Raw genomic sequence first — 25,364 nt, 5'->3', positions numbered from 1 at the left:
AATAACGGAGTCTTTAACCTTCAACAACAAAAAGCATGTTGTACAAAATGTTCCTTGGGATACATTTACAAATATCAATTACATTGCTCACTGAGGTGTAATCAGCTGTAATAATCAAAATTAATTTTAAAAAATAATTAAACAGACCCCAGGGCAAATAGTCGATGCTCTTGTAGTATGACATCACAGTCTACATATGTACCTGTGAAGAACTTGCTCACTCTGTAAGCAGCAAAGAGATTTTAAGGAAAAAGAAGGATGCTGTGACATGCTGAGAAAAAGCTTGCAGCTCAGTAAGGTACTATAAGACACATTACTTGGGTATCATAAACTTCCTCATCAATACATCTGGAATTGAAACAGCCATCATTGGTTTGAAGCTGCTATAGCTTGAGTTAGAGGGTTAAGACTCCCAAACTGATGCTGTAGCAGACTCACTGTCTCCTCAGCAGTAGAAAAAAAGACCTTAATATGTTCAGCACTGCAATAACACAAGCTAAGTCCAAAGCTCTGAATATTCTGTCAATGCACTGCTGCTCTACCCTATAGCTAGTTACTCTAGCCCTAACCCACTTAAACAAATAACATCTAACTGGTGCCAACCAAAGTTCTTCATATCAATGACAATTTCTTAGTGTTTATTTTTAGCAGTCTAGAAAAGGAACCTTGACTGCAGTGGGTGTCTAGTTTACAATGGAACATTTCAACAGACACACTCAGAAGCCTCCCAAGTCCAGACAAACTCTTCAGAGCCGTATAAAAGGCAGACCGGTGACAAAGTCATAGAAGACAAAGAGCAGAAGTTACCTCAGATTTGCATGTAATTTCCTTTGTGTTTCGGCCAGGCATCAATTTCATAGCTGAAGAGAGGCTTTCACTCCAGGAATTGTGCTTGCTCTGTGACAGGCCTGGCCCTGCTTTATTCTGGAGAAGCTTCTTTTCAGATGCTGTGGGCCAGAACAGACCAAAAAAAAAGCTTGTAAGACTTGAAGTTGAGCCTGTGGGAAGATAGAGGATTTGTATCCCCATTACACAAGACACAAGAAAATGGCAGTGCCTCACTCCAGCTGGATTGTCCTTCTATTTATAAGAGAAGCATTGAATTAACAGGTACTTCTCAAATCTTTAAAAACCTCACAGAGGTCTGCCATAGATCAGTTTCATTACACAGACATGAACTTTGAATTACTGCAGCACTACACACATTGGGACACCCTTCTTCACCCAAATATCCTCCCTTTTAAATTCTCCTATGGGATACAACTGACGAGCCCTACAACATCACCCATCATCATCTGGGGTTACAGAAGGGCTGGGGCATGACACAGAAAACAATCACATTCCTGGATGACAGTCACTGAGAATCTGCTTTATCTAGCAGGTGATGTGCAGAGGAGAGGTATAACCAAAGCATCACTGACTTTCCATTAAGTGCTACATTTCCTGCAATGTCCTTGCTTACTACAATGAATATTCCATAAAAGAACAGATACCTATCAAGTGTTGCCAAGCTTTTGTCATAATTTCTTCCCATAAAGGAGTGATTTCTGTTAACTTCATGTCCCTTTCTCTATCATTTCCTTTTACAGAAAGATCCATCTTGTAAGTGTCCTCCAGAGCCTGCCGCCTCTGAGAAATGAGCTGCTTCCAGATGACTTCTACTGTTCTCAGAATCTCCTGATGCACTAGGAAACAAAAGAAACTACAAATGAAAAATCATTTTTTGTCTAACAAGTCAAGCAGCAGATAAAGGAAAAACATCTCATCTGGAACAGCATTGGTCCAGAGTAACTGCTAGAGTCAGAGGAGTTGCTCAATTTTGTCTACTGCCTCCATAGGTTCTAAACCAGACTACTTAGTCTATACAGAAAATAGCAGGACATTTCTTTTACTATATTCAACTGCCTGAAAGAAACAAGTAGGAGTGACAGATGATTCTAGCTTGTTTCTGCCTTCAAAAACCATCTCCTCAGAATTTTGATGATCTTACTATCATGCACAGAATGCTAAAGCACATAAAGGACATTCCTTTATGTTGCCAAATATCATTAGAGATGGTGGGTGGAAGGTAACTGAGTCATGGAATAATTTGACACAGCAACAGGATGCTATACAAGGAAATGCTGATCTGTTTTGCTGTATTTCCCTGCAAACCAGACTCATTTAGTTGCAGTATATTCAAGCCAATATTTATATAAAAAAAGAGCACCACTCTGCTGTACATTTCAGCTGACAGCTCCCACACTGAATCCAGCCCCCAAAATTTTCCAGCTTTTCTCTTAAAAGAGCAAAATGTTTCTTCCTGTGTACAACAGACAGACAGAAGCTTTTTATAGGCCTTGAGAAAAGAAATAGAGCTACAAATAGTATGTATCTGGGCACTGATACTGGCCACAACATGGGAAAGAGATCTCCAGACTGATAACCATTACTCCTGAGCATGTAGGGGGTGAATTTTGAATAAAAAGGTATGATGCAAGCACAAGTCATTTTAAGCACAACTTTCCTTTCTTTATGCTGTGCTTGCAGTGCCTATACACTGAAGAGGCAATTAAGCAGCACTTCCACAAGCTGCTCTGATAACCGTTTAGGCCAGGCACTTTCCTTCTCAGTAAGCCAAAAGCAACATGTGCTATAAATTACCATCATCTGGAGTAGGCACGTTGCCCTTTTCCTCTTCACTGGGTGTAAGGAAAATTTTGTGATATGAAGCGAGCTTTGGTTTTGCATCCACCCCAAAACCTTCTAAATAGCTGTGACAAAAAAAGAAAAAAAAAAAAAAAAAAAAAGTAAAAGGAGGGCACATGAGTTGTTTCTGCACATCCACTCCTACTCAATTCATTTAGTAGATCAATATTCCCAGGCTCGAGGATTTACAGGAGGTGGGAACTAAACCACTGCCGGTCTGGTTTTCAAAGCCGAGGAGTAGTCACCAAGATCCTATGGATCACTCTGTTGTATATGCCTTATCCCTGCACTTCTTAGTGCACTTCTATCTACCATTCATCTCAATTAGCTGGAACACAGGGGCTGTACTAATGCAGCCAGATTGCATCCAGATTTCTTACACTTCCCCTGAGCATCATGTATGCTGTCACTTTGCTCTGAATTTCTTCACTAGAGGTATCTCCCCTTATGTGGAAAACACTGCCTGAACTGCTTGCTTAGTCTAACTTCTTTGCACTAGTGATTGTTCATTCAGTTTATATAGCACTCAGCACAAACAAGCTGCAAACTTTAGCACCATGATATTAGTATCACTTAGATTATAGTTGAGAACATCACCATGGCCATAAAAAGTTAATGCTGCTTTGGGAGTGGGATATATGTCAGGTAATTTACCAGTCAGTACGTAAAAGATACCAGGAATTTCAGCACAGAGGTAATACTTACAAGAAATACAAAAGGCCCAGTTAAGAGAACCTGGACTTGGTCAAAGAATTGCTGTCAATAACATTTATATTATATAGAAGCACTATTAACATACTAATTTCTTTCAATTGTAAAAAGGCACTACTACATGGGAAAGTCAGACCTCTTGGGTATGCAAAGCTGCCATTTTAATTTCTGATTTTCTTTTAAATACCAGAATTCTGATTAGCTGGATTTGCTGTGTTCTGGTTTTGGATAACACCAATTCTTCTGTAATATATTAAACAAAAAAATAAAATGTTTTCTGCTCTTGCTACATACAAGCAACCCTTATCCCATCTCAACAGTTTTGGCCTGGAAATTATTATCTGACTGGGATAAAAACAATCAAGAAAAGACCACAGGAAGTGCAGCTTATTTCTGTTGTGATATTGTGTTAATGCATTCAATTCAGACTGTCTAAGCAGCATAGAAGGTTTTAATGAAACAGCAAACATCATTATAGTGAATAAAGCACTACCTAATATTGTTGTGGTTCCCCCCCCCCCACCCCCCCAAAAACACAGTTTCCAAAATAATTCCCCAGCTTACATTAGCAAAAGTACCTCTGATACATCACCTGTAAGAATAGCAAACAGAGCAGGTATGGATGTTCTAGCCCTATCCAATGGCAAAACTCCCAACTTCAGTATGACCAGGACTTTGCAGCTCAGACTCAAGTAACAAGAACCATAACAGATCCACAGGATCCATGCACAATTTTATAGACATTTTAAATGCACCCACACAAGAATAGCTGCTGGATCAGAAAAATCATCATCTCCCTAAATTAGCTCATGCAGATATCTCAGAGACTGGCCACCTGCATGCTTGAGGAGTGATTCTAGCCCACATCCCAGGAAGATTTCCAGATTCTCATTTTAACGATGGGCTTGTGAGCCAGCTCCACTGAAATCAGTTCAACCTTGTTAACTGCAGTTACTCCTCTGAAATGAGTAAGCTGCTGGAAATGCTGGGTGACTAAAACAGATAAAACACAGATGTTTTGGTTAATAAAGAGCAGCAATTAAACCTATGTGCAAATTTAAGGGTTCTACTTAGATAAACATGCAAGCTTATCTGGGTGTCTCTGAAATGAGATGCCCTTTTCAAAATGAAACAAAAAAAAAAAAAAAAGGCATTGTTACGTTACCATCCAATATCCCTTGCTTATTACACCCACAAACACATGTACTAGTCTGCCTCTGAGTAAGAAGGTGGTAGGAAACTTTCGGCTCACTAGTATATTTCAAGAAAAAAGTAGCCTTCTGATCGAAGAACAGTTTATCCCTTCCACTTCTTGCTGAAAGACATTCCATTGCCTCCAGAATACTGACCACATTAGTAAACTTCCTATCCTCCAAATTAAATAATAAAAAATTGTGCCAAAGGATTTCTGTTGTTATTTTTCATTTTTAAGCATATGAAGAAAACAGCCATCTTTCCCCAAGTGGCTTTACTCTGACACTTTAACAGACACCAAATCAGAGTGGAAGGTTTGTCATATTTAAAGCAAAGTGGTGCTTTGAACCCCCAGAGCACTGAGCCCAATGGGTCAAATGCTTGCTAGGATGCAGTTCATGCACCACATCCAGAGTCCTTAGTCTAGCTAAATCTAGCTCAGTCTCAACTTCTAGTGATTCCCCAAAATGGATATTGCCCAAGTTTTGTGAAAGCTCCCTCTTTGCACACACTTCCATAGATAACAGTACAGAGATGTAAACAAATGTTATACTGAGATGAACATTTGTACCTGCCCGAATTCAGTTGGCAAAGGCAGTACATTAGGCAGATGACAAAATTAGTATTTGAGTTGTAAGTTGCAAAAATAATGTCCCACTGCTCCTGCAGGACATTGAGAGTGTTCAGGACATTAAACTGTTCAGGCAGCGACTGTTGTGGTCTGGATAGGCAGTATAGGATGGCTCTGTTTAGACAGCTGTACAGGGCACTGAGGAGAACTTCCTTTTGAGAAATGGAGCTTCCTAAGACCTGTGAAAACAAAACAGCAGAGTACTTGGCTTGCTCAAAGAACTCTCTCCCCAAGGATCCTCTCCTCTCACTTCATTTAAGCTGTTGCAAACTTATTTCAGCAAAATTCCTCCTAACTTCCTGTTAGACACAAATTCAATTTTTCTGTATTTCTGCTGAAGGCCCCAGAATGGTGGAAGAGATTTATTCCTGTTCAGCAACATGTACATAGCCAACAGATAGCAGCACAGAAAAAGCTAACGATCTCTTCTTTATGCTGCACCATCTAGCTCTGATTGTCATTTAGAGCTATTATGTGCTCATGTAAGAAAACAGGAATAAGCACAATTACCAAACAGATTACAGCATATTTTTGAGAATTGTGGTATCACAATGTCAGTGTGAAGGAGCACATTACAATATGCTGATAGCAGTTGGAAAAAAAATCCGTGTAACTCACCCCTGCAATCTGTTTGGCAGTGAAGATCAGGATTTGCTTGGGGTCAGCAGCAAACATTCTGCTGTTCAGTTTCTCAACCAGCTTCTGAGCAAAGTAAGCAATATTCATCATGGATACAGCCACAGTTGATTCTGAAGTGCCATGAGGATCACTGCTCCCTGGAGAGGACACAAGAGGACTGATTATTCCAAAACAAGCTGAAATGAAAAATCCCCATGATATGATAAGTGAGGTTACCAGAGCTGAGAAGGAACAGCCTGATGCCATAATGTCTCAGACATGGGACATGTCTAAGAAAACTTCAGGTCTAACAGAAATACTTCACTCAGAGTGGAAATGATAGCTCCATCCTAAGGCCAAAACCAGTCTCACTAAAATACTATCACAAAGGACTGGTCCAAGTAATCACTCAGAAAGGAGAGCAGCAACCACTAAGTTATCAGGGTTGTTTCCAGAAGCACTCAAGGATAAAGCTGGGTTTCTTTCTAAGTACTCACTTTTTAATGTTCAGCATCTGTTCTTTAAAAGAGAAAAAAGTGAAGAAAAATGGTAAAACCACAGTAATTTAATTGGCCTACAGGAGGAGTGAATGGACAGTCCAGCTTGCTGAGCTGAACTGTCCTTCCAGCTACTGTTTCCAAACCTTTTGAGCAATTACAGCTACATGCTAAATACCAGCTAGCTAATGACCTGATTCTCACCACTCACCTCTTGGTCTTGTTTTCACCTCGTCTTGGGTGGTAACATTGAAGACATCCATAGCAGACAGCAAAACTTTTGTCTGAAAATGTCTTTTCTGCTCACCGGTGGCATCCTCTGGAGAAGCCTATACAGTGACAGTATACATATTAGTACTGCAGGAAAACAGCCATGAAATCAGACTCAAATTCACTTTGATTTCATTGGATCTTTGGCAGATTATGCCTGTCAAAAATCAGATTCAGAAGTTTTGCTCAAGGAAACAAGTAGAAATTCCAAGAGATACTCAGTACTATCTGAGATAATTCAAAATGCCCAATATTTTTCTTAAACACCTAGGCACCATATTAAGAAGATGAAGGGAAAAACAAGAAGAGCAAGGACAACTACTCCACCTCGCTTGCACATTTTAGCCCTTGCTGTGAACATATGAAACAGCTGCTGCGAGATGAGAAGTTATCTGTAACAGCTAATCCACTGTAACACATAAATGCAGCTATTTGGTGTGCTTCTCTGTGCAAGTCAACATAGCACTTCTCATGCAGTATTTAGCAAGAGTGCAGGTGCAGACAGTTACTGGTCAGCAGGTGAGATGACAGAACCTCACACCCTAGCTGGGAAAACAAGAAGAAATCCTACACAGGTCTACATTCTCTAGATGACAGCCAGCACTGTTGTGCTCTGCACACTGAACACAAACAAGGTTTTGCACAGAGCCAGAACCCAGGTTCACAGGTGGTTCCCAAGAGATCTTGCCCTCAGGGAACTTCCAGCTCCATTTAGCAGGTTCAGGATTCAGATAGTCAAAAAAGTCACACTCTATTTTAAACTGTACCAATCCTTGGAATGTTATTGCATAAACTTTTTGGGAACTGCTGCTCCACAAGATTATTTAACTCATGACAGTTGCAGTCAAGCTTATGTTCCTTACCATTTGTATTACTAAGCTACGTCTGCACCAGAACTCACATCTGGAACACCTGGACTATTGACAATTTGGAGCTGAAGCCTAGATTTTTCATTTTGCTTTTCTTCAGGCTATTCTGACTTTTTCCAGTGCTTTAACTGATTGAAGTCCATGATTCAGACTCAGCTGCTACAGCTTGTATTAATCTATACTAAAAGTGAGGCCAGTTGGTTTTGGTTTATTTGAGCAATGAAAAGAAATTGTTGTCTCAAAAAACAGTACACAGGAATGTTCTATGTGAAATTTTCTGTTCTCAACAAATCCAAGGGCTGCTCTAATGACAAGCACGTGTTAGTAAGGAATAGGGAAATTTCTTCACACCATACTTCAATATTAAATATTGCCTGAAAAATGCCTTTGTTGTTGTCTAGGGGCAGCATTTTCTTAGTTTACATGAATACAGAGCAGGCAGAAAAAGCCCTTCTTCGTTGTTGAAAAGGTAGGAATTCCATTCCACTAAGCTGGCTGTCCAGATCTGCCAGGATGTAATGTATGCTCTCCAAGAGCTGTGATCCCAGCCTTTTCCTAGACTGTTGAAAATGCTGGATGAATACACCTCTTCATCACTGTCAGCACTTTTTCCACTAGGACACTAGCAGGATGCCTCCTGTCCTTCCACCCCCAGTGCAAGGTAGAGCAGCAAAGCCTGATGACTACAAGAGAGACCTCAAGAAGCAGCTCAAGTGGATGCCCTTGTTTGTTTGCTGGGATGTTGACAAGACTGTCCATCAGGAGGACTCGCACAAAATCCCACACTTGTTTCTTGGCAGGGTGTGGTAGAAGTGGGAGAGAGGAGGGATCAAGACAGCCTTTCCCTTCAGCAATGGCTGGACCATCAGGAGTCAAAAGGCCTTCAGCGCCTCCCTGTGGAAGCAGACAGCAATGCATTTTAATCCATCTTTAAATTGATTTTTCCTCCTAGCAACCCATCTCTGATCTGAAGGGCTCATGTTGCCTTAGATGCACATACCTTGGGTGGTCCAGAATGGAAAGCAACCATAGCCAAAGCTTTCAAGAAGTCAGGACAGTGCCAAACGGGATCCTGAGTATAAATGTGATAGATGAAGCACAGAAACTGGATAACGTTCCCTGGATAGGCAATCTCCCAGGAGGCTTCTGCATCTACAACAGGCTGAACACAGACATATGTGCATCTGGTCAATGCAGCATTCCTCTCACTCATATAAGCTCATATTTGCTCTTCTCTAGATATTCGTAAACAACTAAGCAAACATGACATGGCCAGAGAAGTCAGGGAAGGGACAAGCAGCCAACTCCCAGATTGAAGATACACTCAACTGTAGATTGAAGATACACCCTATCACAGAGCTGGCATATACTTATTCTCCTGAACGAAAAAAATGGGTAATGCTGTGTGTAAGATCTGTCTGTGCTCAGAAGCTCTTAAACATGAGCCCATCACATCATCTCCTATGTAACATAACCAGACCAATAGCTATGCTGGTGTTCTGAGGCACCTGCTCACTGTTATGCTCAGTAGTGCCCTGTGAGGACAGAGAAAGGCAGGTGAAGACTGCCACTGCCATCTGACATTCTCAGTTTATTCTGCCCTTCACACTTCACTGTCCTTGCAATAAAATGCTTACCTTGTCCACAGTGACTCTAACCATTTCCAGCAGTAAAGCAGCTGCCTCTGCACACAACCCGATTTTGAGGACAGTCTCCATAAAGTGGTGCTGTAAGATCCACTGCAACATAGACTCAAGATCCTTCTACAACAGGAGGAAAGACATTTCAAGAAGAGATGTGAATTATATATGATACATCAAGAAAAATGCCTGCTGTCCACATAGAAAAACACCGAAACATTTTCATCTTCAGCAGCTCTTCCTTTAGCTATTAAATATGTTTCCCCAGGATAGCACTAATGGATTGTCTTCTGAAATACATCTTTGGCACTGCTGGGACAAAACTGCCTTATGGCTTCTCAGGACACTGAAGGGAATTACCAAATCTACTGATTTTGAGACTTTAATGAGTCTTAACAATGTAAGAGCAGACAAGGAAGCTAATCTAAAATACCTTCTAAAGTACAGTAAATAGCATTTAAGACCTCCATGAACAAGTTTGTTCTGAACACAAATTTCTTTAAATCAAAGTTAACTTTCTTAATTTTAAAGTATGAATGACTAATTTTAACTACCACAAAAACCAAATAGGGTCAACATGCTTGAGAATCCTCTCACAGAACAGGCCACAAAATGCCAAAGTAGTGAAGCAATAACAGCTTCATGCTTGTCTACTATTTTTTTCATACCTTAGCCACTTCAGGTGGTTCAGATGGTGGAGTTGCCAGAAAGAGCCCTGCCACGAGCAAGTAGACCTCAGGGATGTGGACATGATCAGTCAGACATCTTTGCAACACAGAAAACCCAAAAATCAAGAAGGAGCCATTGTCAGGCACTGGAGGATGAGTTTTTAAATTATCTTTAAAGGAAAAGAAAAAGAAAACATTCTGAGGAAGTGTGTAAAAACGAATGTCATATCAGAGGAAGGATTACTGACCCAACTTTTTATGCTCATTTGTATGTGCCCCAGGCCACGTAGTACTCTGTTAAGCTGCAACAGCAACAGTTTAAAAAACTTCCTCAGACTAGCAGATAACATTTTTTCCCACTATCACTTTTGTTACAAGAGATTCTTCCTGAATCCTTCTTCTTTTCTTTTCCCCTTCTCAGAACCACAGCTCTAGTTAACAAAAAGCAAGCTGAACAAATCTTAAAGAAACAGAAGGTTTCACGGCACAAGCTGACATCTGAACACCTCACAAGCTTACCAACTAGCCCAATTTTATATAGGACAGAAAGGGCCATTTCCCTGCAACTGCTAATCAGAAATGCCAACTGTCATGCAAGGGAGAAGCAATGCTCTCCACTCTTCAGCACAGAAAAGCTGAAGTACGAGGACAAACTTGCCCTAGAAAGTAGTATCAGTTCTTGGTCTGTTGAGATCAGTAGGAACTCTCCTATCATTTCAGCAATCTCCTACGATTGAGATGGATGAAGGGATTGTTTTGGGAACATTAAACCAACACATACCCATTAGAATAGTCACTCCAGCAGAGCTGTTTTCCAGCCAGCGCCCAGCTACTATCCCCTCCTTGAATTTGTTCAGCAGCAAGCGATTGTGGAGGAAGCACAGAAGTAGCTTGATTCCTAGCACAACTGTGCTGGAGTGCAGGTAGCTCTGTGTGAACAGCAGAAACCAGTCTGGTCCCAGCGCCAAAAATGTCTCTTCTTGTTGCCTAGGACAAACAGGGAAATTAAAACACATGAAAGGAGACATGGTGGAAGACAGAAAGGAGATTTTATTTAAAAATTATCTCCAAGTGATCTAGAAACTCAAGTTTCTGTAGGAAAAAAAGAAAAAATCTGATTAAGGGCATACCACAACACAGAATTATAAAATTTAACACACAATTCAAGGCACTTAATTTCTACTAAATCCAACCTTATATTACTGTCAGACAAAAAAGTTCATTAACATAAAGCTCCTGACAGTGTGTATCAAGAACTGAAGTAAATATATCACAGACTATATTTTTCAATCTATGAAATTTAAAATTCCAGTTTAAATTTTGAAGTCCAACATATTTCAATGAATGAAAACGCACAGTTTCAGCACCCAGCACTAAGACCTCTGTCTTTTAGTTATACAAGGTAGAACTATAGTAACTGCATGCTCATGGTTACAATAGAGGGGTGCAAGTAATCTCACATTAGCTTGAACTGATTTTCAAAGACAGCTGGGATTTCTTCAACCCTTGCAATGCAGAAGAAACAGCAATATACGAGTTCCTCCTTTGAGACATATTCTGAAAAAATGAAACTTTTTTCAAAATGGGTATCAGATGTGTGATTTCATCATCACACATCTGTGTGAATGCCAGATAAATCACTGACGAAAAAAACCTCTGAATCCAGTCTGCTTCTGCCTACTATTTTGCCAAGACTCAAATACTATCAGTATGTCCTGATCAAGCACCAGCAAGGAGGAAATCTAGAAGACAGAGAAACTTACATATACCTTCCTAAATTGTTCCTACTTACTCAGAGGACAGATGAAGTTTGTCTGAATGCATTACATCTAACAGCATCTTCAGTAACTGGTTTCGAAGCCAGATTGTCCTTCCAGATGTTTGGCTTAAGGCTACAAATATCAGAAAGTAATAAAGAGTAATGAAGAGACAAAACACATGTTCCATTGCTTTGATGAACGACCTTGTTTACACTAGATTAGCCCAGTAGAAGTATTTATATCAGTCTTTTGTAGAGTAAAAAGATGCAGACATCAGATTTTAGACATAGGAATTCCTGCTAACATCAGAAATGACCACTGCTTACATTGTCAAAGTCCTCTCTTCAGAGTTAATTGAAACTCATCCAGACTACATGTTGATTAATAATCCACAGGAAGCAATCTCAGTTTAACTAGAGAGGGAAACGTAAATAGGCAATCTGATTTGCATTGCCTTGCTGTGATGTCTATATATATAAGTACAGTAATCAGTGCCTCCTTACTATATTGTTTAGAGGTGCAATAACCAATATAGTCTCAAGTGAAATATCACAACAAAAGAGTCAGCTGCCTGAAAGTTCCCACACACAAAGTTGACATAAATACACAGATGCTTTAAAAGGGGCAGAGTTCCACATTATTATGTGCTACAACTGTAAATGTAGCAAAGTGTGCACAGAAAATCCAGGATGCCAAGTGAAAACTTATTCCTTGTAACAGCCCAGTATATTAGTTTGGGGGCAATTTTAATTTAATGGCCTTCATCCTTCTGTATGTCTGTGAAATCCAACATTATCTTGGTTCTGGACAATGCAGCCGAAGTACCGTTGGCTTATTAGCAGAAAGAGGACAAAAGGGGAACTCCCTTAGCAGGAGGAGGTTCTTGAGGTAGGTCAGGTCTTCCAGGAGAGATATGTATACACACAGTGACTGTCATTTCATTGTTCTTCACATGAGGCCTTTGTAGCAATATAAGTTTTCCCTACAATTTCAGGTCACCTCAATGCAACCTGTCCCTTTCCAGATGAAGCCGTCTGAATTGTCTCTTCCTGCCACTGGAGGCAGAAACACTATGTTGCATTTAGGGTTCACCATGACTTGGGGAAGAAGGGTAGTACTTTACCGACCTATCAGAACACATACACCAATGGTAGCTTCTCACCTTCATTCAGCATCCCAGCCACATCATCCACGCAAATATGATTTTCATCCACAGAAGAAGGTTTCAAAGTGTAAACAAGGAACAATCCAATCCTTGCAGAGAAAGAGGGAAGCAATTTTGGTCAGCAGAAAGACAAACATTCATTTAATTACTTTGAGATTACATGCAAATATCAGTACTCATTAACAACGACTGTTAGTAACAACCATTGGAAATTCTGATCACTGTAGGAATAGGGTTGAAATAGGAATGCAAAAGTTCATACACTAGGAAGCAAATAAAAAGGACGTCTATCTACAAATGCAAGTAAGAGCTATTTTACCATGGAAACACTTTTACCTATTTCTTGATTTTAAAGATCTTTCACTATGAGGAAAGGAATATTGAGTTTAGTGCTCTGTTTATACAAAAGATGCTGAATTGCCCGTGACATTCAGATATCACTGCTGTCACCACTTGGTTTCCAAGCACATAAAGAAGAGCAGAGAAACCTCAGCAGATATTCAGGGAGGACTGGCAATCTATTCTCACCTGTAGTTTGCTTTAACACATTACCTAAGGTAAGATTCTAAGGATGGATAATGTGACATACACATTTAGTGAAAGTGCATAACTTCTCCTGCCCACAAGGACATTTCTTAAGGGACAGAACACAACTTGTTCTGCATGAACAGTCCACATGCATTAGGTGTGTCCACATCCACTAGATGTGTCAAAAGTCTGGGATCAGCAGAAACCCCAGCACCTTTCAGTGATGCTGAGAGTGTGCTATAGTCTCCCCTGTCCTGGAGCTGAAAGGATAGGGACTGTCTTTATCCACTTGCTCAGCACTCTTGGGCCTGACAACCAATCAAATTACCATGGAATAACTAATCATGATCTTTTAAGCAAAATGCTCATTCACACTCCTTACTACATGGCAAATTTGATATACTAAATCCACTACTCACACCTGTATCAAAAAAGAATAGGTTAACTCATGCAAGCCCAGGATAGGAACATGCATACAGGTAATTCCACAAAACAGCTGGCAGGCAGTAAGTTCACATATTAGCTTACTCCACAGCAACTACTTGAGGTGCTTATACTCTTCAACAGAGATAAAGGCTGACTGCAGAGACCACAGGTTTGACATGCAACTCTGTTTCTATGTTTTATTTGGACAAATCACTTTAAAAACAGAGCTGTCATTTGTGTAGTGCATTTCTCTGGAGTTAGATGGCTGCAGACAGCATTGTGTGGATCTTCCTTAGTTCATAGGCTACAGGCTGATGCAACTAGACTAGGAATATAAAATGGAACAGCGTTTACATTCTGTGGACTGCAACCAAGGATTTAAATTCTTTGCTTTGTGAAATCCTAAGTAACATATTTTAACTGACTGAAATTCAAGAACAAAAATGATAGTTACTGGGATATAAGCCAAACCAAGAGGATTAGGTACATAGTTGACTGTGGCCAAGTTGCAGTACTATAGTGATTGCAATACTTTCAGGGCAGGCTTTAGTGAAACCAAAGTACAGACTGACTAGTTCCAGTCATATCAGCAGAACTGTTTGTACCGTAACTGTAATGACCATCACCCAAGCCACCTTCACACAAACGTAAGGTTGGACTGAACTCTGTTTTGAAGGCATGAAAGAGCGTTTCATCAGTGGGGATCCTTCAGTTGCCAAAGATATGGGTGCTCCTACCAAAGATAAGGTAAATGAAGTTCTAATATAGTTCTAATACCTCTGGTCCAACACTGGCAGAGGTATAGCTTATCTGCAAACTAAGAAAAAGCTATAGACTTGAAGGTTACCTAAGAACATCCCTCGTGTTAAAGTATCCTTGCAACAGATGGGAGAGAATAGTGCAGGCCACAGTAATCCTGGAGTTACTGATTTCAGGATCATTGAAGAGGAAAATGAGCTTGGGCACCACTTGCACGTCGTAGGCAACTGCAGCATTCTGACATCCATCTCTGTAAAAAAGCACAGGGACTATTAAAAGCTTTTACCGGAAAGAACCAAATTTGCTGGGTTTCAGCTAAAAGGATTCTCAGATTGCTCTGATACTTTGCACCTTTGGCTCTAATGTTGCCTTGGCAACATTTCAAACACTGTCAGACAAATTGAATATGTGTCAGCGATGGAGATCTGAAGACTTCTTTGTGTATTCTCTACCCTTCCCATTTGTCTTCTACCCTAGAAATTGCTGCATTTCAATGAGTTCAAAGAAAACACCCTTACTGTATTTTCAAGCAATGAGTTGGTGGTAGTAAATGCTGTTCCTGTAAAACTCATCAAGGGACACCAGACAGCTCTGCATAAAGCTTTCTAGTACCAAAAAGAAGGAATCTAGTACCCTGCTCTACTCAGTCCCTCTGCCATGCAGTCTCTCTTCACATACAGTTAACTCCAGATGATTAAAAAAGTGTATGGTTCTGAAAAATCTTTCTGGGTTGTGTTTTGTATTTACACACACCTTCAATTATATTTTTATTTTAATTATTTCACACTCAGTTCAAGCACTCAGATTTCCCCTCCCCAGCAGACATTTAAACTTTCACTGTATAGCAGGGTTCCATGTGAACCAGGTTACAAGGTAGCTTTTCCCAATCCGACCCCACAGCCATCTCAGGGGCTCATCAAATCACTAACTCCAGCCTTGAAAGAGCAATATAAGAATGATTCACTCCCAGAGTTTACTGATTCCAACTAGGACCCTTAATATCCACCTCACAGTTCCAGCTTCAGGTTACAGATGAGCTTTTCCCACGTTTCTGATTCAGACACTAGCTGTATACCTGGAGGACTGCAGGATTTCCACAAGATGCGAAAAAAGAGCAAGGTCAAGATTTTCTGGTGCTTTCATCCAAACCTGAAAGACAAAGGAAAGCAGAGGTTTTACTGCTCTGCTGAGCTGAGAGGACAGTACCTGCAGCCGTTACAAGTATTTCAGGAAGGATAACAACGTAAACTTTCAGTCAGCAATGACAACTTGCAGGCACTTGGAAATCCTTACCAGTGTGAGGAGTTGCTGCTCCTGAGCTAGCCCTGAGGAACAGACCGTCAGGGTCTGCAGGAACACTCCAGAAACTGCACCGAAGGACAGTGGGAAACCATGGTGACAGAGGACCAAGAGCCACAGCGTGGAAAATCACGATGCACCACCCCATCCCAAATACTGGATCCAGGAGATGATGTGAACAAACCAAGCCTCATACTATAAAGCCATTAGGGGGAAAAAAAATAAAAAAATCCAAACCCACACAGTAATATCAACAGTTTTACCTCGAAGTTGCAGAGAACATACTGGAATGCACTATAATTCTTTATGACTGAAGACTCAATGCCAAGCTCAGCTGTGCCCACTAGGGAGAAAATTAACTGCAAAATCCTGTTGTTTAACAACTGTGTCTTCATCTTCAATAGATAGGCCAGCAACTGAAAAATAACCAACCCAAAACCCAACAAAAAACCCCAACTTAAGTATCTGCTGAGTATAAACTTGTATTTCTAAACTAACATGTTACACTATTTTTTAATTCAAGACAAATGCATATAAGCATTATGAAGAAACTGAAGATTTCAGCCCAGGTGTAAAATTTTGTCTAGTAAGTGAAAGGGTATGTTGTTGAAGGAGTTTGACAGCTCTCTAGTATTGAACAGGAGCAAAATACATGCCACATTTTTCTGAATGGAATTTACAAAAAGCAACATACAAGTATAATTGTAAATAACCACAGTAGGTTTTCTACACTATTGTTCATGGGTATGTTCTTAGTTGCTTGCAAATGGTGTTAGTTTGAAACAAATATGAATATTGACTTCTTCAAATGAGACATTTGTGTGAAACATTGCCAGTTTCTCAACTGAGTCTATCTTTGATTATTCAATGAATTCCTGACACAGTGAGAAAAAATGTTCAGAAAGCCACTACATTTTTATAGGTTAGGAGGAATAGACATTCATTTGAAAATACACAAAGACATGTTTGTTAATTGGCTGTTAAAAAAAAAAAAGGTTCAGACAACCAAACAAAGAGCATCCATTACAACATGATGATCAGTCACGTGGAAAGAACACTATATAGCATAAAGTTGAAAGAAACAGCTTGTACACAATCTACAGACTGGCATTCACCTACATGAAAGGGTTGGGCAAGCAATATCTGAGTATTATAAATATATTCATATGAATCAGGATCAATTTATGAACAGTTCACAAACTGGGAAAATGGAAAGCTCATAATAAATAATTTATGAAGCCCTAATGTTAAGAGTCTCATTTGGAACCATCTCCGTTAAAGAGACTTCTCTGTTCCACAAGACTACTTAGTCTACACAGCATAAAGTAAATGATACTGAACTGAAACTTCACACGTGAACCTTAACTCATGCAATATTGTGTATATAGTGCTTAGATACATCCAAGCTCTTCAGTTTGCACAGCTTTCCAGTTTGAAAGGTGAATTTAGGAAAGACCTACTCAATGAAATCCAGACAGCACTTATTTATATCAGAACAATTCCTAATACACAGTGAAGACTGAACCATAGGAATTCATTGTCAGCCCTACACTGGGCAGTCTTTTAAAGAGGAATCTTAGGCTGGACGAACCAAGAGGAGGGAGCAGATCTGTCTGAGAAGTGGTCTTTTGTGGGAGGGTGTTGATGAAAGGTTAAGGGTGCACAACTTGCAAATCTGTTGCACTGGCTTATTTAGTTTACTAGATTATGTCTGACCAGGAGACATCTGTCCTCACCTTCCCATCAGCAGATACACCGTTATAGAGGTTCCCAGAGACTGTAAGCACAGGATTTAGAGCCCTATCCTATATGCCCCTCTCAAAGATCTCCTAAATTACTTACGTTACTAACTTAATTTGTGGTTAAGTTCCAGCCATAAGTGCCAAAAGCCAGGATATGTTGGGTTTATTACCATTGATAGGTTTTGGGATAAGGTTCTCCAAGGGGAAGACTATAACCAGAATGAATGAACAAAAGAGTACCTACCTGGTAACCATTCATGTGCCTCATCAATTTTTCACTCATTGGGTTACTGTTCAGGATGGAGCTCAGGACTTTGACAGCTGCATACATGGTGTGGTCATCACAGGCCACAGCAATGACGCCCAGAAGAATGGCAGGGCCTCCAATAAAGTTCAGGCTAGTAGCTGCTGGAGAGGACTGGAACACTCTTACCCCTAGGAAATCGCAGTGTTAATCTACCAGTAAATTACATGGACTAAATCTGTTATTGGACAGAGAAAGGCCCAACTCTTAAAAAATATGAAACATTAAAGCATAGTGCATTTACCGTATTGGCCCACAGCAACCGACCCAATTGTCCGCAAGGAACCTGAGAGGTGTCCAGCAATATTCTTAGCTAGGAATATTGGAGTTGAACTGTCCCGAGAGTTAATCCCAATCTAAAACAGATAAAAGACATCTTAAAAAAACCCTCGTACTTCTGGAGAGACAAAAAGTAACAAACAGACACTCTAATACTTTATCTTATTTTATTGCTTTTAGACTATGAAAACCATTTTATTTTTCCTTCAAAGTTGATAGAACAAACATTCACCCACCTAAAATTTCCCACAATCCCATTACTTTCACATGTCAGTAGGCCTGGAATTGGTAGGAATGCTTGAATAGCATGTGAAAGATCATTTTGAAGGCATTGTGAAATCACAGACTGAAATGAATCATCATTAAGCCTGAAAACTATGGCTTCTGTTGCTGTTTCAAGAAAGGCTTTTAACATTGTGCTCACACTGTCCAATCCTCTCCACAGATGAGCAGAATGGAGTTAAATTACAGGAAGAGAAGCTTGGATGGGGGAGGGATCACTGAAGGTGCACAACTAAGACAAAGTCACAAAATTTGCTCTAGAAACAAGAAAAAGTGTGTTTAAGACAAATGAGGGAAATTAGTGACCTCTTTGGCAATCAGCCGGCCATCCACTTCATTGTAGAAGCTCTTTATATCTTGGACTGTAGTAAGAGATGAGCACATGGCATTGATCCCAAAAGAAATCTTTTCTTCTGCCAGCAGAGAAGTCAGATTATGATCACTGTACTTGTCCTCACCTAAAACAAGAGAGACTATAAGCCTCTGAAGGAACTTTGCATCCTCAGCATGTGAGACAGAAGGAGATGAAAAATAACTGGAGTTAACCAAAGTTTACATAGGAATTTGATTTTGATTTAACTATAATCAGAAAAAAACATTTGCCCTTTGCAACACAATCCATGGCATCTTGCCAGCATAAGCACCAATAGGAGACGTGCTTTACTTGTCTCCTCTGGTCACTGCTTTGTATAGATCCTGCAACCTCTCCCAGTATCTCAGAAAGCTCAGTAGAGTCCAGAATAAACCTTCTCTGTCCACACAATATAAGCAAACTTTCTGGACAAAGAAAACACTACAGAGGCCTTCCATTTTACTGGGAGCTTTCTCAGGAGTAGTAGGAGCAAAGATTCATGTGGAAGAAAAAGGACAGAAGCAAAAGTCAGAGCTGCCAACTCACAACACATCGAAGCTTCTGAAAATTACCAGTTCAGCAGTTTAATGATTGTATGAAATTTTCAAATAGTTTTCTTTCAATAATTTTCTATTTCTGCTTGCACTTGGAAAAACTATGTGTACCTTCAAAAAAAAAAAAAAATCTTGTATTTTTGGCAACTTTATAGACTGGGAAAACAGTTGATTTATGAAACTGTTTAATAGCGCTGGTGACACAGCCTTACAGGCAAAAAGAATTATCTTATATTCTGCATGAAGATTAACTAGAAGTAAATGTGCAAAGACTGTGTCACCTATTTGCCTTCCAGTAGATCGCAGACCTATGGCTAAGCCTTTGGACAGCTGCTGCTGCTTAGTGAGATACTGGTGAGATGGGACACAACACCGCTGAATCAATTCAAACTGCTGTTCACAACAAGGTCTTAAATCCACTTTAAGGAATGAATCACAATATTTGGGGGTTTATGCCAACATTTTTTAAACTAAAAATTTCCATTAGAAAAGTTTCTTTGGGTGTTTTGATAGATTAGGGAGATGTTAGGTACAACCTTCTCCCTCTGCTCCTGTATCTCCTCTGCACGCTCCCAGAAAAAGAGTTGCGGGTGGGGAGAGAGGGATAATTTCACAATTATGAGATCACATCTTATATAGCGCCCTGTGATTTCCCTGCATTAGGGCATTGCTGGAATCAGACAGCCACAATCCATGATTAGTGCTGAAGTTCAGCTAGGAAGACCACCATGCAGAGAACAAGCATCCCAGACTTCATAAAGACTCAACACTTCAAAAATTTAATCTTTTTGACTTCTCTTGGTGGTAATATTATTTTAGAGCTTTATTTTGATATAATTTCAACAACCCCTTCCCAAGCTTGACTTGGAGATTTTATTGGGGTTTTTTGTCTATGTAGACAGCACTCTCTGCTTTAGGCTGGAGTATCACCAGATGAGATAATTCTGCTTTTTTCAAACAGAAGATGACCATCTCATTTCATCCCAAGCTCTAGTACAGAGGTGAATGCACTACTTGTTGAACAAACAGTAATCAATAACTGAAATGTTTTGTCTGCCTGTTTAATAATTGAAGCTCGCAGTATACTTTAGTTAAAAAGCCTCTTCATTAAATGGAATGTAACTTATTCCCCTACCCCTCTTTCCCCTGTGCTCTCTCCTACTCTGTAGACATTTGCAATTAAAGACAATGCTGCTTTTTCTGACGTGTTTTTTCTGTAGCACCATAAATACAGAACATCTCAGTTAAAGTTGCTGTTTTAAAGTTTGCCCAACAGAAATTGCAGTCTTACATCTCAAGCATGTTATTCCTCTTTACTCTCCATCTCTCTCTGCTGCTTGATTTCTGCTTTCTTTTTCTGCCCAATTTACAGTATGTTACAAGATCCTTATGGTATCTTACTACAGTCTTGTACACCACTCAGTAACACAGAGTTCAAGGCTTTTAGAGCAAGTTTTAGGAACAGCTGGAATACTAATGGCAGATTATAAGAATAAAAAGAGCACTGCCTTACAAACAAATACTGGTGGATGAGAATTATCACATACCTTGAAGCTGTACTGCTTGGAAATTGCTACAATACTGTGGGCCAAGCTTATTAATCACCTCCACGGTTTCCACAGAGATGGCTTCTTCAAACAAGTATGTAGGGCCAAGGCGCCAGGTCAAGGAAGACTTCTGTTTCCAAATTCGGGGAGTAGCTATGTACCCATAGACATCAATAAAGGAAGAGGGTTCCATGGAAATACAGCTACCTGGTAAGGGCTGGAGATACTGCATCTGCAACAGAGGAAGAATTCACTTAGGGGACTCAATACACTTGGGGTACCTTAAGGTCTTTTCCCTGGAAGGTACTGCCTGCCACCTCTCTCCTCAATGAAGTCTCAGACAGCTGTGCAACACAATTATCAACTACTGTTTAGAAATTGGACTTTCAGAAGTTTCACAAATGTAAGTATTTTGGAAAATCCAAGCCTACTTTTTGTTCAAAAAGCACAGTCAAAATCATTTCAAGTGTTGGCAAAGAAAAACCCTATATTGATCCCAGACTTACTTTTCCTGTTCTAAACTATATAACGCAGACTGTGACATTCAATACAGAAAGCCAAGTTACAGATCACACTTTGCACTAGGCATCCAGGGAATAAACAGTTTTTTAAGAGTGTAGAATGTCCAAGTGCACCAGTTATCTTCAGTGAAAGCAACACAGTTTAGGAATTTGGATCACTGATTTTTATTCTTTTTTTAATCAAAATCAGGCTTCAGCCTCCTAAATTGAATCTATAATTTTATTTGAATGTGGACAGCTCTAATAGGAAGTACTTTTAATATTTTGGTATAGAGAAACTATACTGTACTTCAGGGCTTAGCTCTGCCTTTAACAATTTACTGATAGGATGACAAACTCTTACTGGAGTCTGTCATCAGATCAGGATTTACTGATCTCTGACTCCTGAAATGTAGAAGACAGGGCTGGTCAATATTAGGAGGCAGGACTTGAAACTTAAATGAACAAATATTAGGCTTGAAGCAATGCAGTAAATCACCCAAATAAAGCTTTCGAAATTGTTAACAGCCTTTGTGCAATTCTAATTTCTTCCATAATTTTTTCTTTACTGTACACATCAAGATGAAGACTTGCATCATGTCAGAGACCCCAGCACTGGGACAATCTTTTATTTACTAAGGCTTGTTTTATTTATTATGAGCTGTTTCATTGTATGTTAAACACATTTGCTGTGAATTCTTTAATCAATTGCAATGCTTAGGACTAGTTTTATTGATGACTTTCACAGTCTCATTTGAAGGAAGGCAAATTAAATTAAATTTTCATTCTTGAAAAGGATATAGGTCCCAAAAGGTGTTTAGAAGACAGATCATTTTTCTCAACTATGGGAAAGAGAATATTTGGAATTAAACAGGTTGCTTTTACAAGGGAAGTATAAAACACACAAGTGAGCTTTGCATGTACTGAAATTGATTTGAAATATTGGAACAAGAAGGAAGAGACCAAAGTTACAAGTTTTAATTAATAAAAGGATTCTATTAAAAAACAAAATAAATAACCATACTACACTAACCAGAGCTGCAATAGAGATAGGCTTCATTTTCAACACTGCCAGCCTGGAGCATTCAAAATCCAAAAATCAAATTTCAGAAATAATTTCAGATTAACTTCAAAACCAGGAGCATGATAATAATGATAATATAAACCAGGGCTTTTCTCAGTTATCCTGTAGATTATTAACCCTTCAGGTGCATTCAGATTACTTTCTTGTGATATCTCATACAACCTGAGAAATTCGCCATTTGAGAATTGATTCCTGTGCAGTAAGATCACAAGAAATGGCACATTAGGGGAAATACTAGCTATGCCAACATTTGCAATGAACTCATGAGTTGATATCTTTGAAATTTACAAACTTCTCCTAACTGGAACATTTATTGAATTTCTATTGTCTTGAAAAAATATTATTATTTTAATTCAAGAGCTTTCTCACAAAACAACTAACCTGAGGAACATCTATCTTCCTGAATACTTAGAGTGCCAGTGGGAAAAAAGCCACTGATTCATCAACTGATTGTTCAATGGGGGTAACAGGAAGAGGACAGCTTGAAACATAACCATGTAAGATGATTGAAGAAATTGTACCTGTCTTGGGATTCTTGCAAAGAGCTAGCCAGTCACAGAAGCTTAATCCTCTGTGACCTTCTGCTTTTCCAGGCCTTTCTTCAAAAATGGAGGGTCCCTACATAAGTCATCTCCTTTGCAGATTTTAGCCTAATTCCAAAGTACCTTCGGTTCAGCATTCACTGGTCACACCTTAATGTGATGTACTTTCTGTAGCTGACAGTTTGTGAAAATCTTGGGTTTAAACTGAGATATTCTCAAAATTGCTAGTCAATTCAGAAAACTTTGGCCTAAGGGTACAACTGGATTTCATGAACATAACTCCGAGCTACCGGCAAACTAGGTAACCCAATTCTCAGATGAGTGTCAGCACTCAAAATTGCCCTGGTTATCTACATGCTCTGGGGCTGCGGTAAACTATTTCAAAGCATCAGTATAAGCTGATAACATACTTCTGAAAAGCAGCACAAATACACCCTGGTTTGTATGCACAGAGTGGCACGTGTCATATATGTAAACCACCATGCTGTGAGTCTCAGGTTAATACTGAAATGTCACGGAATGTACACAGGGAGATGAGAATGAAAAGCAATGAAAGGCAAATGTCAGGCACAAGATCTGTGCAGAGAGCCTTTACCTTTGCAGAGCCAAGCATCTGACCATTTATATAAGCTGACACAATGCAGTTCTTCTTTGCTTCCTTAGCAACTGTCACTGTGAGATGATGCCACTGGCCGGTGACCAGCAGCTTGCCACAGCCAAACTGGACTTGTCCTGGAAATGGAGAGGGATTGAGGACCTCATCCTCAGGTTCCATGATATCTGTAACAGCAAAACCAGGGAGCAGTCAACAGAAAGTCTCACTCACATTCCCCTGCCTCTGGAATACAACTATCAAAGGTGACACAAGGAACACAGCTGTGTCTGCGTGTATAGAGTCACTTGGTGCTATCCCATTCAACATCTTTAAAACATTCCCTGAAGGTCCATTATCAGGACCTGAGACTGCACAACTTGCAAGATCCCTCCAGCATACAGTATGCTATCCTATCCTCCCAAATAACATCTGCTGGCTGCCTCAATGCTGCAAAACTAGAGTGGACTAGGACAAATGCAACATATTCTCTAGGAGGAGAACCCCTCTGGATATTCACTGAGTTAGCTGACACAGAAAAAATCTCCTAGTGAATTCATGAGATGATAAAACTCTGTACATTAATTTGTAGTTTTTATGAAAGGCAAGCTGGGGGTTTTAACATCATCCAAGGGAATCAGAGCACTCACACAGTGTCAACTGTGCATGAAAAATCCCAGCTATTATTCCCACTCCATTCCCAACCTCCTCTACAATGTTCAATCACATTCATATTTGAAGTACCTACTGTACTCAATAAGGAGAAAGCGGTAAATGTCAATAAGGAAAAAAAAATTATCATCTGGCATGATAGGAAACAAAAGTGAGGAGAGGAAATAAGCTGTTTGATTAGGAAGCTACATCACTCCCAAATTCCTCAGTCCTACTCTCCAAACCTGCCTACTATGACACAGAACAGGCAAGGACCAGCTGGTTCAAGTCCAGTCCCCACAACTGCACACAACCATATAACTGACATCCAAAAGTTTTCATTAGAATATCTGTAACTTTTATCATGTGTTGCAGGCCACAAAATAATTCTCAATGCTTACAGCAAACTTAAAACTGAAATATGACCAAGAATTACAATCTCAACAGGCTGTCAGAATAAAACCAAAGAGATGAAAAGTCTCATTAATGTCCTGGGTACTTAGAAGAAGAGGAAATTTGTTAATGAAAAAATCCAGATAATCAGGGGACACAGCACTGCAGCTTGACTGAGATGAGCCTTACCAAGTGGCTGGAATTCTACTTCTTCTGTGGAAATGACCAAAGAAAGGTCTTGTGGGAAGAAGCTTACTGAAAAGCAAACAAATTCTTGCTCTGTTCTTGACATGTGCCTCACAACCGTGAGGAAACGGAGTGGGTGACTGTTGTGCACCAAACCAAACTTGCTAACAAGAAACCAGCAGGAGAGTGTCAGGCCACTTGAGGGAGGGAACATTCTGGTGCCTGTAGACAGTAAACAAGAATGTAGTAAGGGAGTGGGTTTCCCTGTTACATTAACAACCCCTGTTACATTAATAAACTGCTTTTTGTTTCATTTGTAGCCCAAACCTTGTAAGAACCGACATTAGAATATGAAGTTTATTTTCTGTTCTGTTCTATTAGATTTCACTGCCTATCTTCAATATCATAGAGACTGCTCATATGAGCATGTGCACATGTATAAATGACCTAAAATTGACTGATGAGAAATGACTACTAGATCTCCATGCCATCAAGCTCATCAATTGAGAAGCACTAAGCCAGAAATGAGTTTTATCAAAGTTCACAAAATTCAGTAAGCAAAAGCTACAGCCATTTCCCAGTTCACCAAACAGATGATTTTGATCTACAGGAGGATCCCATTTCATGTTAAGT

At 39.7% G+C, this 25,364-nt stretch overlaps 1 protein-coding gene across 1 annotated transcript in view; it reads right to left on the bottom strand.

Moving 5' to 3' along the window:
- Positions 1 to 25,364, bottom strand: part of WDFY4 (WDFY family member 4) — a 137,979-nt gene that overhangs the window by 73,859 nt on the left and 38,756 nt on the right. Inside the window, exons 18-39 of the mRNA XM_030488245.1 lie at positions 24,735 to 24,953; positions 23,505 to 23,689; positions 20,784 to 21,015; positions 18,637 to 18,788; positions 18,014 to 18,125; positions 17,710 to 17,900; positions 15,987 to 16,139; positions 15,500 to 15,573; positions 14,513 to 14,674; positions 12,709 to 12,800; positions 11,579 to 11,678; positions 10,568 to 10,773; positions 9,787 to 9,956; positions 9,116 to 9,241; positions 8,479 to 8,640; positions 8,175 to 8,372; positions 6,551 to 6,668; positions 5,843 to 6,000; positions 5,165 to 5,403; positions 2,644 to 2,753; positions 1,494 to 1,685; positions 808 to 947 (exon numbers count right to left, since the gene is read on the bottom strand). Of these exons, the coding sequence (XP_030344105.1) occupies positions 808 to 947; positions 1,494 to 1,685; positions 2,644 to 2,753; positions 5,165 to 5,403; positions 5,843 to 6,000; positions 6,551 to 6,668; positions 8,175 to 8,372; positions 8,479 to 8,640; positions 9,116 to 9,241; positions 9,787 to 9,956; positions 10,568 to 10,773; positions 11,579 to 11,678; positions 12,709 to 12,800; positions 14,513 to 14,674; positions 15,500 to 15,573; positions 15,987 to 16,139; positions 17,710 to 17,900; positions 18,014 to 18,125; positions 18,637 to 18,788; positions 20,784 to 21,015; positions 23,505 to 23,689; positions 24,735 to 24,953 (3,491 nt within the window). The remainder of the gene's footprint in view (positions 1 to 807; positions 948 to 1,493; positions 1,686 to 2,643; positions 2,754 to 5,164; positions 5,404 to 5,842; positions 6,001 to 6,550; positions 6,669 to 8,174; positions 8,373 to 8,478; positions 8,641 to 9,115; positions 9,242 to 9,786; positions 9,957 to 10,567; positions 10,774 to 11,578; positions 11,679 to 12,708; positions 12,801 to 14,512; positions 14,675 to 15,499; positions 15,574 to 15,986; positions 16,140 to 17,709; positions 17,901 to 18,013; positions 18,126 to 18,636; positions 18,789 to 20,783; positions 21,016 to 23,504; positions 23,690 to 24,734; positions 24,954 to 25,364) is intronic.

This window comes from Strigops habroptila, chromosome 5 (genome assembly GCF_004027225.2).
Source record: "Strigops habroptila isolate Jane chromosome 5, bStrHab1.2.pri, whole genome shotgun sequence".
Taxonomy (NCBI): Eukaryota; Metazoa; Chordata; class Aves; order Psittaciformes; family Psittacidae; genus Strigops; species Strigops habroptila.
Note: the sequence above shows the minus strand (reverse complement) of the source record. Positions and strands in the feature narration are given on the sequence as shown.